The sequence below is a fragment of the Emydura macquarii genome, unplaced genomic scaffold, assembly GCF_026122565.2.
Source record: "Emydura macquarii macquarii isolate MOO-44397 ecotype Brisbane River unplaced genomic scaffold, CSIRO-AGI_Emac_v2 contig_3671, whole genome shotgun sequence".
In the NCBI taxonomy this organism is placed as follows: domain Eukaryota; kingdom Metazoa; phylum Chordata; order Testudines; family Chelidae; genus Emydura; species Emydura macquarii.
The window spans coordinates 5,186,285-5,201,310 of record NW_027133808.1 but is presented as its reverse complement, the minus strand read 5'-3'; the positions used below and the strand labels follow the sequence as shown (position 1 = coordinate 5,201,310).

Genomic DNA, 15,026 nt, shown 5'->3' with positions numbered 1-15,026 from the left:
AACTGTAAGATGGTGGGAAGTTTCACCAAGACAGGCCATGTAAAGCCCAAATGCTTGTCTAAGGTTCCACGTCCCTTTCCTCCAGGCAAGTAAGATACAAAAGGCTCAAAGAAACAAAAAATGCTTAGAAAAAGACACATTCCCATTTTCTGCAAGCTAGAAAGGGGGAGAACACATCCTTCTGGACTAATTAGCCCTTTCCTGGCTACTGTGGAGATACTCCTCACAGGTCCTTCCCTGACCCTTCCTCTGTCTACCTAAAAGGCAGGATGACTTAAATGCATTTCCTGTAGGGCAACTGCAGCTCCCAGTTTTAAAGATCCATAACTAGTACAGTGGGGCACACACATGTACCCTAAGGCCCACTGCCCTGCTACACAAAAGGTAAAATTAACTTCATTGAGCCTATCTTCCCAAAACTCCACTCCCAAGGTCACATATTTAACAACACAAACCAGAAAGAATACCAAAGCCCTCACTGACTTCAGAATAGGAAAAGAAGAGACAGAGAGCGAAGAGGAGCTTTTTTTGTGTTCAACCTGTAAGGTGCTCATATGCCATAATTATGGTCATGGCATAAGGACCCACAAAGATGCTATCAGGCAACACCACTTATAAGGAATGTAGCCATCCCAAACCCATTACTGCTATGACTTCTATAATATACCATCACATGTTCTCTACATATTTTAGATGCCAAATTATGGCTCTCTCAGTATTATTGCACTGACAGGGGTGAGGGAAGAGGACAGAGATGTCTCTCCCTCAGCACACCCCTGGGTAGGCAGCCATAAAGCTCTTGACTGGTTAAGAATAAGGGAGTATTTGTGCAACAAGCAGCAACTAGTGCCCTATGGAGCATGTTTCAGGAACACCAACAAAAACCTTGAGACCAGTTCATGGAGAGAAAACACACACGTTACATTCTCAAACACAGCATAGCAAGGCCCTCCCATAAGTATGTTTGACTAGCATCATCTGACAAAGAGAGGAGAAGTTTAGTTGCTAAATAAAAACATAATACTGTATAATAGCCAAGTTCTCTTCAGACTCTTGCCAACATGTCTCTCCATTTGTTTACTCAGCGCTAATGAAAATTTAAAGGAAAAAACACTTTATATAGACTTCATAATCTCAAACATCAAGTCCAGGGACTTCTATCTGAGACATTCATTGCAAAGTGCATTTGCACAGCTGTCAAAATATTAATACAGTACACAAACATTTTCAAGAACAAAACCATAGAGTCTAAACATTTAAAAAAGCAAGGACGCTGGTGACTGGAGGATAGTGGTCAGACATTATCACCAGGTGTGTAAATGCTAGGCACTATAGGCTGAATACACTATACCATCCTAAAAAGGACATTGGTTTTCAACATTTTATACAGATGACAAGTTCTACTTTTGAATTATTATGCTTACAGGACTATTTTCTATTGCACATATATTGCAACTCTTTCAGAATGTAGAACTGAAAACTGGTGATACCGAACATAAACATTTTCAATCCTCTGAATGGTTTTCTAAAAGATTTTATTTTCCATTTTCTAAAGTGCTAGGTATATTGAACATGCCTATACCACAGCTCAATTTAGCAGACATCTGTTAACACATTTTATGAATTATTCTTACAAAGCATACTGATGTGGTTAAGTCACACACTCCACAAATTCATGAGCAAGTCAGAGAACAGAATGTGCAGTATGTAAAAATCATTAAAATAATTTATTTATGTACATAGGTCCCATAGAAATACTGAAATATGGAAACTTTTATATCTATAAAATAGTGAATTTGTAAAAATAAAGCTTCGTGATAAACAACTTAGCGTTTACGTTAAAATTTTGATAATAATTTAATGATTAGTAATTATTTAATAATATTTGATTTTTCATGACTAATTATATATGAAAATACTTGGCTCATGTTTAAGAAAACATTTTTTCCTCTAACTAACACTAATTAGGTAACTTACTTGGTGAAGCAATTAAACAACTAATTTTTAACTTTATTTAAAAAGTTCAGTTAAAACCAGGTACTCACGAAAACTATTCTATAATTGCTGAAATAACACTCTTCCAGAACTGATCTATTTGAAATAGAATTTTGCTTAATACATAGTATTTTAGACTATAACTCATGATAGTATTGCGTAGAAAGATATGCTATCACTGTGCAATTTAAAAATTCTATGCACAGAAATTACATATTAAGCTAATATAACATACAATAAGAATATATCAAGGAATAAAATTCACTTGGTTGAATTCTGCTCTCAGTTACACTTACACATATTCAAAAGTTGTTCAGTTAAATACACATTGTAACTAGGAACACATTGTTGGCCCCATCCCTGTATATTCAACACACAATTAAACATTTTTCTCTCATGTAACAATTTATTTTAACATATTCTATATGCAGTGATGCAAATAATGTTCATTGCAATGCTTTGTTTGGTGAAAATCATCAACATAAAAATATTAAAGAGCCAAATTTTCCCAACATTGTACACTAATGAAAAGTAAGTTGTTTTGCTCCATTGTAAATGGGAGGATAATTTCATCCAAAAACTAGTTTTTTGGGTTTTTTTTTTTAATTAATTTGGGCCTTGTCTACGTGGTGAATTAGCACACAGCAAGCCAGGATATGAATCTATAGTGCAGAAAGTTGCTGTGCGGACCCTGCTACAGTGCACCAAAAGTTCCAAGTGCACTTTGACATACTGCTGTTGAAATGCAAGCACATCAAAGTGCACTATGAAAAAAACAGTTACTAACCTTCCTGTAACTGTTGTTCTTCCAAAGATGTGTTGCTCATGTCCATTCCACGTTAGGTGTGCGTGTGCCATGTGCACAGTGACCAGAGGTTTTTTCCCCCTCAATAGTATCCATCGGGCCGGTTCTAGTACCCTTGGATGCTCACGCACTGGTAAAAGGGGCCAGATTCTCACCCTTTCAATTCCTTCTTGCCAGCTAACTCTGACAGAGGGGCAGGAAGGTAGGTCGTGGAGCAAACAGAAGCAACAACATCTCAAAGAACAACAATTACAGAAAGGTTAGTAACCATTTTCTTCTTCGAGTGCTTGCTCATGTCCATTCCATGTTAGGGGACTCCCAAGTGGTACTCTAGAAGGTGGGCTCAGTGTTCATAGACATGCAGATTGCAACATTGCTCTTCCAAACCTGGCATCATCTCTAGCCTGATGGGTGATGGCATAATGGGATGAAAAACTATAAACCAACAATGAAGTCACCACTCTACAAATATCCTGGATTGGTATCTTGGCCAGAAACATTGCTGAGGAAGCTTGAGCTTTCTTTGAGTTCGCAATGAAGATGGCAGGAGGTTGGGCTCCCACCCGCACATAGCATGTGTGAATGCAGGAAGTGATCCAAAATGAAATTCTTTGGGCTGAAATTGGCAGGCCTTTCATCCTGTCTGCTATTGCCACAAAGAGCTGTGCGGACTTAAGGACTGGTTTGGTCCTTTCTATATAGAAGGCCAGATCCCGCCTAACATCCAGTGTGTGGAGACGCTGCTCCTCCATATTAGTGTGTGGTTTCAGGAAGAATAATGGCAGTTAGATAGCGGATTCCTATGAAACTGCGAACCCACCTTTGGGAGGGGTGAATTTGTACCTTGTCCTTAAAGAACACTGTATACAGCAGTTCTGACGCAAGGCCCTGATCCCTGAGACTCTCCTGGCAGAGGTAATCCCTACTAGGAAGGCGACCTTCCAGGACAGATATGACAAGGGGCACGATGCCAGTGGCTCAAAGAGAGGGCCTGAGAGTCTTGACAGGATCAGATTTACAGAACGGGTTCACGAATCTGTGGGTAAAGCCTCTAAGCCCTTGAAGAAGCAAATCGATATGTCTTAAGAAAACACCAACCTACCATCCACCAGAGAGTGGAAGGCGGAGATGGCCACTAGGTATATCCTAATTGACAAAATGGCTAAGCTCAGCTGTTTCAGATGACGCAGATACTCCAGCACAGACTGAAGAGAAGACCTAGAGGGTGAGAGGCCTCATTGGGACAACCACATGGAGAAACTTCTACTTGATGAGGTAAGTCACTCTAGTAGATGGTTTCCTACTATCTAACAATACCTGGCAGATTTGCTCCAAACAGGCTGCTGGGTTTAATCATGGAGCTTCCATGCGATCAGGTGGAGGACTTGAGGTTCGGGTGAAGCAATCGGCCATGATCTCACGAGATCAGGTCCGGGAGGGAAGGGAGCGGCATTGAAGTCACTACTGATAGGTCCAATAACTTGCCAAACCAGTGCTGGAGTGGTCATGCTGGGGCTATAGAATAACCTTTGCTCTGTCCCACTTGACTTTGAATAAGTCTTTGTGCACAAGAGGAATGGGGGGGAGATGCACAGAATAGGTGCTTTGTCCAAGGAAGTAGGAAGGCATCTGTGAGTGTGTCCACGTTGCACTCACAAGGAGACCAAAACCGCTGACACTTCCTGTTTTGCTGGGTTGTGAACCAATCTCTGAGGGGAGTTCCCCACCGCTGGAAGATGGTCCTGCCTATATCGGGACAAAATGACCAGTCATGGTGAAAGGATAAAGATCTGCTGAGATGATCTGCCAGATTGTTTCAGGTTCCCGGAAGATAAGAAGATTTGAGGTGGATCAAGTGCTTCATGCAGAATTCCCACAAGTGAATGGCCTATTGACACATGGGGGAAGAGTGTGCCCCTCCCTGTCTGTTGATGTTAAACATGGTTGCCATGTCGTTCATAAGGGCAAGCACAACCTTGCCTGCAATCTGGGGTAAAAAACCTGGCATGCTAGGCAGACCGCTCTGAGCTCTCTAACATTTCTATGTAAAGAGAGCTTCTCCTAGGACCACAGACCTTGAGTCCTGAGGTACTTGAGGTGTGCTTTCCAACCTAGCTCAGATGCATCCAAGATCAGGGATTCTGAGGGTAGGAGACTGATAAAGGGAATGCCCAAGCCTAGTGAGCGGAGGTCCCTCCACCAATCTAGAGAGGCAAGGACCTGCATGAGAACTGTAAGCACAAACCTTTGTACCAAAAAGGTCTAGTCTCTTTGCATTCTTTGCTTTGGGAGTCATTCCTTGCGATCTCTCTTGTTAGCCATCGAGACCACCCAGGACCCTGGGGGAGGTGGGAGTGCAAGTACTCATAACCTTGAGTAGGAACAAAGTACTTCTTTTCATCCCTTTTTGCGATGGGAGCCAGGGAGGATGGAGTTTGCTACAAGGCTTTAACCGGTCTGATAACAGCCTCACTGAGAGGGAGGGCCACCTTCGACGGGCCCACAGCAGTCAAGGTATCAACCAAGCTGTAGGTGTATTCTTTGACTACCTCCTCTTCCAGCTCAAGGTTTAAGGCCACTCTTTTCAACAGCTCCTGGTGCACTTCATGAGGGGATGGGGATACACATGCCCCAGACACTACCTCATTCAGGGAGGAGAAAGAAGAGGCCGGCATAGGCAGGGGGTCCTCTTTCTCTCCTTCTGCACTGACCGAGTCCCATAGATCTAGGTCCTGAGGCTCAGTACTGGGCTTCGTACTGGAGTCTGGATTGGGTGCAGGACATAGGGCAGGGGCGCTCTTCTTTCTGAGACTACAAAATACAAGAATCCAGAAGAAGGCCCTTCCCTAGGGGGAAAACACCATGAGTTCCAAAATGGCCATTGCATCTGAATAAGCCAGTGCCTATTGTGCCAAATACTCAGCAGTATCCTCACGCCCAGGTCCATCAACTGATAGGGCTGCCCAGATGGGAACTGGTAGCGATTCCTCAAGAGGGGATACATCTCCCACTTCCAAGTCTGACAATGAGTCTTCCTCTGGGGACCATGGAGAGGCAGTACCTGTCGGTGCCAGGGAACGGTGCCAAGGTGGAAAGACCTGTGTCAAGGTAAGCAGGGATGGTTTTCCTAAGGATGGTACTGAGGCGGCCAGTACCAAACGGGAGTCTGGGGCCACATGCTCCCTTCTGCACCACCAACTCTTGTACCGCAGGTACCAAAAGTACCAGCAGGTCCCTGGCCACAACGAATGCCTTTGGGGTAGATGGCACTGTGACCCCACTTGTGTCACATTGTTCATCCGGTGCGGAGGGATGGTCTGGGACCGGACTCAACAAAACCTGACCACAAGACGGAGTCAACGGTGCTGCTCTCTGAGGGAGGGCAGAGGAGTTCCAGATTCAGGACTTGGCTCTCTTCCAAGTTGGGAACATCCCCACTCAGCCAGCTGCTGCTGCTGTTTTTTCTTTGGCATCAGTGATCGGAGAACGGTGCCAAGAGTCTCTCTCAGCAGGAGGAGCACTCTACACTGACACAGAGATGCTGGGTGCCGTCGGTCCAGCTCAGCTCCAATGAGGAACAGAGCACCGCCTCCATCAGGAGGGACTTCAACCTGGCCTCTCTGGCCTCCTTCATATGGGGCTTGAATTACCAATAGATCTAGCAGAGGTCCCTGATATGAGTCTCTTCCAGGCACTTCAGACAACTGGAGCATGGGTCATCACAGGCATGGACTTACAGCAGGAGACACAGGGCTTGAAACCCAGGGAGCAAGGAATGTCCTGGCACCGGAAGTGGACGAAACTCTGCTAACAAGGTGAGAAGCGCTAACTAACTATATATACACAACTAAACTTCAACAGTCCAAACTCAAAAAATAAAGCACTGGGATAGGGAAAAAGACTAAACTAAGGCCATTGAATTAGAGTTTGCCAAAGCAAGAGGAGCTGTTCCAGTGACCATTATGGATGGTAAGAAGGAACGGAGAGGGTGCAGAGCTGGCTGGGTCCCTTATACCAGCGCATAAGTGTACAGCACCAGAGGGGGAAAAGAATCTCTGGCAAATGGGCACGTGGCGAGCACACACCTAACTTGGAATGGACATGAGAAATTTTGGTGCATACTAGTAGGGGCTAATATGCATTTACGCACACTATTTTAGTGCATTTTAGCAATCACACCCCCCAAAGTCCACATTAGCCCTTCATGCCCTAAGTCTTGTCCATATTCTGTCACAAAATGATATAAGTCCTGTTGGTGTTTGTATATACATTTTAAGCAACTCTGCATAAACAATATTAAGTAGTCTATTCTGAGACTTTGTACTTTTAAAACATAGCTCCAACAATATTGAGGGAGTGAGAATTCTATCCAGTATTCTGTTTTTCAGAAACATATACCCAGTGCAGTATGAAAAGTGTCATGCTATTATGGATTATTAGAACTGGTTCAATACTGTATCAAATAATATTGTCAATAATACCATACATAAGATGAAACTCCCACAAACCTCTCTGTATTTCCATCCACATTACTGCCTATACAAAGAACACACTCAGTGAGCTAGTCCATGAAGTTACATACCTTTCCTCATTGAAATTCCTCCAGAAGGGGACTCCTACTGTGACACTTTCCAGAAACTAGCCGGTTGATGATATCAAGCTTGTGGAGTTGGCAGAACCTCCTCTCCTCCAAACACTGGGTTATAAATAACTTTTACTGCCACTAACAGGTTTCCTTATATTTGTTTTTTGTACCCCTTCCCTAAACCTGTTTCAGTGTCTTTTAGCCTCCTATATTGTGACTTCTTTGAGACAGTTACTGTTCCTGCAGTTACCTTATGAAGCTACTAGAACATCATGGGCTCTACCAAAAAATAATAATTCAACTAATAATTTTTGCAGCATAACTGATCAACTGTAGAGCAGGTTGTGACATTGGCCTCCAGGGGAGCCATGCTGAAATAGCTTAAACAGGGCAAACTGCAAAGAATGGGGCAGGCAAAGCCCTAAATACTGGTGGATTTTTTTCCATAAGATATACCAAGCCAGCAATAAACAGGTTCTTATGATCTCACTGGTCATTCAGTAGACAAACCACAATTCCCTTAAAACTATCCAGCCCTTTGGCTAGCACCCAGACAGCCAAGTCAAATATGATGGGGATAACTGAAAATCTTTATCCATTATATATAAAAAAGTTCTAATAATCCCAAAGGATCGGACTCATTACCAAACAAGTCAATGAATAGTTCAGATCTTATCCAAATACATGCTTAAAGCCAATGCTTATTAACTAAACTAACATTTATTTAAAAAAAAGAAAAAAAAGAGTACTGGTTAAAAGATCAATATACATACACAGATGAAAATAAAGCTCTTAGTTCAGTTTCAAAGTAGGGATGATAACTGAATTGCAAATTTCTTAAATTGCAGTCTCTGAAATTACCCAAACAGCTTGGAGGTCATCAATCCTTGCTTAGAGCTTCTTTGTTAGTAATCCAGTCCAGAGAAATGAAGACTAAATAGTCCATGTGCAGAGTTTTTTCAAATTCTCCCATGAGAATTAGCAGGGTGATTCCAGGCTGGTTCTGGGATCTCAATCTTGCAATCCAAACTTTCCCTGATGAGTTTGGACAGATTTGAGACAAAAAGGATCTGGCCTGAAGCTTCCTTTATAGCTGAAGCAAGGTGGGCACTTGCAGGTAATGCCCTCATGTGTGCTTTGATGAAAGAGATGTTTGATCTTTACCCAATGGATCCTTCCTCAGACAATACAGACAGCAATAGCCGTTTAAACTATCAAGACAGTTCACAGACACTTTGAGTGGAGAATAATAATGTATATTGTCCTTTGAAGTAAAATCTTCACCTCCTAGGCACACATAGGTAATTAGCTGCATTAGCACAATTAACAGACATTTTACATAAACCTCAAAGAGTAATACAGGCAAATTACGTTGTTACATCAAAGGTCCATCTAGATGTTAATATTCCCTTTTGACCTCTTAACCAACTAAAACAGTAATAGACAGGAAAGCAGTTTATCTACATTGCTAACCTCTAACAAGATATATGTAAACAACATCAAATAGCTACCAACAATACACTTGACCATTAAAACTCTAGTCTACGTATGAGGACCACAATACACTTGCATATTGTGACAGATGGCTACCAGAGAGTGCTAGAAGGCCAATATATCAAGCCAAAGCTCAGCAAGTCACTTTTCCCCTGATAGCCAAGCAGGTGTTACTCTAGGTTAATTAAACACACCTGGAACCAACCAAGGCCCTGCCCAGGACTTGTTAAAAACCTCCCCTCCAGTGTGGCTGGAGTGAGATGAGCTACCAGAGTGTGAGAGAGTAAGTGAGATGCTGTTAAGAACCACCAGGATTTAGGAGAAGGAGCAGAATGCTGGCAGGAGTGAACCCTGCAGGTACAAAGACTGGGGGAGGGAAAACCCTGCCCAAAGAGGACAGAGGATCTCTCCCAGGCCTGGAGGCCTAAGGGAAAAGACCCTGCCAGAAGGGGAAAATAGAACTGGACATTTGGTTTGGCACTACCATGCCCAGTGGGGCTGTCAGAGATCAAGAGCCTCCCCTGGCAAGGAGGCTAGGAAAGGCCCCTGTCCAAGCAGGGTCCAGACATTAAGTCAAGGGGCATGAGGAAGTAACCCAGGGAAGCTAGCAGCTTTCCTGAAGCCAAAGCATGAGGCTGCTGCTTGTTGGGGCCCGGAGTTGAGAGTGGGACTGGGACTGGATCCTCCCTCCCTCTTACCAGCCATTCACTGGAGGGGCAAGAGCCCCAGTGAAGAGGCAAAGGGCCTGTGAGAATCAGAGACAAGACTGGGACCCAGCAGGAAGTGGCCATCTTAGAGAGGCTGTGTTACCCTCCTCCACAACTAGAGGGTGGAAGAAAACTAAGGGGTGAAGCAGTCCCCTGACCTACCACTAGAAGGAAGCGCTGGATCCACCAAGGTAGAAGAAGAGCTTTATCACAATATCAAATATCTAGTCTGCTTATAAGGAATGACCCTCACTACCATTGTATTTTCCTATAATGTGTCTCAAAAGGTCAGAATTGGGCCATGCAATTTGTAAAGATGCTTGGCTTTTTTGGGCCTAACGTCACACAGGTCAAGCAAGAAAAAGAAAAAAAAAAAAAAAGATTTTTCATTTATTATTATTCAAAGAATTCCTCTAATCCAGTATTCATAAAAGCACTTATTTAATGTCTTTAGTACTGTTTAATGCATAATCATATTCTGATATGATTTATATGAAAGATGCTATGCAAAATAAAAGTCCAAGCCTTTATTATATTATTCCTTATTCACAAGAGTAGTGCCATTGAAGCCAATTTGACTATTCAAGTAAAGTTTGCAGGATTGTTCTGTGCAGTTGTAGATAAATTCTCAAGAGAGAAAATGCTACCATATTTTATTTATGCAAACTAATTAACATGTAGGAGAGGTTTGTTTGATATTTTTACCTTAATTTTATCTGATAAGGAGGAATAAATTGTACTTGTGCAATTTTAAAAAAGATCCTTATTGTGATCTACATACATACAACTTGCATTTCATGCAAAGGAGGAAACGCCAGGCAGTCCCTAGGATAGGGAGCTCAAAGGGTTGGGTATCCAAGTGATTAGCACACCTGACTTGCAGCCCGTTGCCTCTCTGTCAGGGTAGTAGAGGTGCCTGTTTCTGACCCTAACTTGGGAATCTTTGATTCTCCACCTACATCTGGGCCTCACTTCTTAGAGAGGTGTGGTAGGGGGACCTAGGTCCTTCCTCTCAACCCAGATTCCAGCCCAAGGTCCTCCCTGCAGCAAGTCTAAGTCCACTGCCCTGGGCTACCTCCTAGCTGTAGGATAAGTATAGTATTAATAAGTATTAATTCTATCTTAAGTTTGGCTATGTTGTAAAGAAAGGCCCTGACTAGCAAGTAGAAGGAAGGCCTTGGAAATAATGAGTTAAGGCCAGAAGGAATAAGGAGAATGTCTGGTTCAAAGAATAACTAATGAGATAAGGGGAAATTTCTGACAAGAAGGTGTCTAACCAATAGGGTTAACTGCATATGATTTTAAATCAAACAAAGAGAATCAGTCTTAAAATGAGCCAACAGGGCCTTTCTACAACCCATACACAAATGTTAATGCCTGTGTGAATTCAGGGGCAATGGGAAAACTGTTAAACAACTAGAAGGGGAGAAAAAGCCTTGGGGAAAAAAAGGAGGTTGTAAATCTTATCTGGATTAAGACTAGAAATAAAGGTGAACTGTCTTAAATTGGTTTTTAGCAGAAGTCAGTACTTGGCAATGACATCACTTGTTTGTTAAAGGGTATAAAAAAGTAAACTCTTAAAGGGTTCATTGCTAATATCTGCCTGACTACACTGGAGCTAACCTATATGGAGCTAAGCACCCCTTGGTTTAGCCCATTTGTAAGTATCTTGATCAAATGCTTAGAAATGTTTTGTTACTCTGTAGATGTAATAAATGGCTTAGTTAGGCTTTTTAGGTATGTTTACAGCCACTGCAAAAAAGTATCATTTGGCCTTTGGATTTAATAAAGGAATTTATAGTTAAATTGGTATTTGGTGATTTCCCATATTATTATTAACATATTCAAATATTATTTATAATTCCAACACTACCTATATATTCTTTCAGTTCAGATAATGGCCCCTATAAACAAAACAGTCAATCATGTAATAAAATATCCAAACCAAGCAGGACCTGTTGGTTCCCCAAGGGGGTGATGGTTGGAGAAGGCACTGCTTGTGGGCCTTACCTACTCTGTGGCACCTCTCAAACTCAACCTTCTGTCTGGCTTCCTAGAAAGGGACCTCTCTCTCCTGCAGCCTGACCAACCCTCTTTGCCTGAGCCCCTTTTAGCCATCTACACCAATCACAGCATGCTTAGCAGGTCTGCAGGGGAAGGGCCTACCTGGGTCCAGTTTTGCCTTTTATCCCCTTCAGGCCCAGTGTGGGGTTTGTATAACCCATCACAGTCCCTTACCATGTCAAAACAGAACTTCAGACATGCTTCAAAGATCAGTTCAGAATATCCATAAAAGCAAGCATGCATTATCCAATGTGCACTGTTGGAAATTGCAGTGTTATATTATTTACAGTCCTTGAGTACTCATTGGGGATTATCTTTTCAAAAGAAAGTCCAATAAATCAGACTTTGTGCAAGGAGGTTGAAGGGATTAGTATTAAATTCCCTCTCCTCTCTCTCCCCCCCCCAACACGATTATAGTGTATGGAAAGTGAGTGACTTGTGGCCATGCATACTTTCTACTAATGGATTTTGACCACAGATTCCCCATAAGTGCAGAGCCAATGTCCTCACCTCATCCTGACCCTATGAACCCTTTTGAATAGGATGCTGAAGACCTGACCCTCAATCACCAGAGGATTTGACTGCCCCCTGTGCATCTGCACCACATCCCACCACCCCAGACAGGATCCCCTGAAAAAGAGGATCTATTGGTTATAGTGGATCACAAACTGAAGGAGTCAACGTGACGCAGTTGTGAAAAAGGCTGATATTCTGGGGTATATTAATAAGAGTATTGTACATAAGACATGGGAAATAATTGTGGACAAACTGGAGAGAGTCCAGAGAAGAGCAACAAAAATGATAAAAGGCTTAGAAACCTTGACCTATGAGGAAAGGCTAAAACAATGGGCAGATTTAGTTTTGAGAAAAGAAGATTGAAGGGGGGTCCAGGTAACAGACTTCAAATATATTAAGGGCTGTTATAAAGAGGACTGTGATGAATTATTCTCCATGTCCACTGAAGGTAGGACAAATAGTAATGGTCTTAATCTGCAGCAAGAGAGATTTATGTTAGATACTAGGAAAATCTTTTTAATTATAGGGATAATTAACCACTGGAGTGGTTTCCCAGGGAGATTGAGGAATCCCCATTATTGGAGATTTCTAAGAATGGGTTGGATAAACACCTGTCAAGGATAGTCTAGATATAACTGGTCTTGTCTCAGCTCAAGGGGCTGGACTAGACCTTTCAAGTCCCTTCCAGTTCAACATTTCTATGATTATTGTAGTGCTGTTGGCCTGTTTCCCCAGCCCAGGAAGGATTAAACACCACTCTTTCAAGGCCTTGCCTTTACTTCATGGCAGGAATTATTAATTCAAACAAAAACTGCCCATAGTAACACAAAACAATGCTTTTCCCCTGACTAACACAGGCTGCACAGACCTTTCATTCTATCCTGTTCTCTGCTCCACACAGTCACAGGAGCTAACCTCTCCTGCTCGGTCTCTCCTCTGAGCTCTGTCAACTTAATAGGCATAACCTGATCCCTTTCCAATTTAAAAAGAGCAGACCACCATTTTACAATTACCCAATCCTAAGGCCCATACAATACAGACGACATAACTATACTATTATTTTTTTAAAGTCACATACTATTGTTTTGTTTACTTTTAGTCTATTTGATGGCACAATGATTCCAACTCCCACATTTTGTATAGGTTTGACACTTTCATTCTCGGAATTTATACTGAAATTGTGTGTTTAAATGGAAGCTGGAATAAAATCAATGAAATGATGCCATAAAGGGATGAATATCCTATACATTTATGGAGAACTCTACAGATTTGTGTTTTCCGGTACCATAAATAATTGTGTAGGCTGGTACAATTAGATTGTCCCAGTATCATTAACAAAAATGATCAATAGTAAAAGGATTTGTATACCAAAGTGTTGAAATAAAAAAAAAAACAAAATCAGCAGAGCAACATAAAAATTGGAACGTGAAAGATGTTAGGTAAACTAAATGAAATATTCATCTTATTTTAATAAAAAAACTCCCTAATGAGGACAAAATAAAAAAAATTAGGTCCATATTTGACTCTAAATATTTTCATAGAACTCCTATTGATATATATGTGGCCTTTAGAACAACATTTTCTTCTTGAATTATTGGAACTAAAAATGATTGCTCAGATCATCCAATAAAACTCTCTATTATAGGTGAGTTATTAGGAATAGGAATTAATTAATAGGAATACGAATTATTAGGAATTTTAATTAATAGGAATTATTAAATAAGTTTATCAGCCTTATAATACCTTTTCTGAAGATTAAGTATACAATAAATCTGCATATTAATCAATATATCTTTTGCTCTTTTTATGTGACATGCTATTCCAAAACTTCCATATAGAAAAGACCTGAAGTGGAAAAGATTTTAAAAATAATGTAAAACTTCAGTAGAACGGATTCAAATATATTTCCTTGGGCACACGATAAAAATGTGTTTTAAAAACTCACCTTGACTATCCCACGGATATGCATTTTTGCTATCATCTCTGCAGTGTAGAGAAACATCAACAAAGTATCTAGAGCAAACGTCAAATACTGAAGAGGAGGATAATGTTCAAAGGTCTTTGGGGTATTCATACAAACAGAAATGACACTGATGATGGCACAGATGCGTAGCAAAGAGTGAACCCACTGAAAAAACAAGGGTTACAATTTAGTTTTGATCTTACAAAATACTGTAAGTATTTAATGTCTAACTCATCATGACACCATTTCATAAAATTAAGTTTTTTAAAATGTCATAGTCCAGATTTTTATGATCTTTCCCTCCCCACCTCCAAAAAACAGGCATTTTGGATTCTATTTAAAAAACAACATGAAAGAAGTGATTTTGCTCATTAGGGGTCATGTAGTCTAGAGGACTAAGCACGATTTCAGCTTGAAGGTCAATCACTGTGTATTTAGGAGTGTGTGTCAATAATACTACTACATTTTATGTTTCTGTAATTAATCTTTGAATTTATTACACCAGTCAATGGTGACATTCTATTAAAATTTAGTATGATTAATTAATGCATGAGTGTTCTCTTATGAATGATTTCACAACACTGAAATACAGCTGAACAGCTCTAGTACCCATACTGCAAAGGAGATGACAGTTGTCAAACATAAAAGAAACACCAAACAGTCCATATTAATTTATTTCAGATTATCTTTTTTCTTTTAAAATAAGCATTTCTCTTAAGTTATGAGAGAAGCATAAATTGAAATTATCAACAAAAGTAAGAATGTTCCAGAACTTAAAGGAATCGTTGGTGCTGGCAGGTATGTTATAATTTATATTTTCAAGATACAATAATTGCAGAAGAAAATAATGGCATTTAACACTGTGTATACCACTAAGAACTTCAGTCTTAACCTGAA

At 41.0% G+C, this 15,026-nt stretch overlaps 1 protein-coding gene across 1 annotated transcript in view; it reads right to left on the bottom strand.

Moving 5' to 3' along the window:
• NALCN (sodium leak channel, non-selective) overlaps positions 1-15,026 on the bottom strand; it is a 346,536-nt gene that overhangs the window by 305,096 nt on the left and 26,414 nt on the right. The window contains exon 3 of the mRNA XM_067536921.1: positions 14,112-14,294. Coding sequence (XP_067393022.1) covers positions 14,112-14,294 — 183 coding nt within the window. The remainder of the gene's footprint in view (positions 1-14,111; positions 14,295-15,026) is intronic.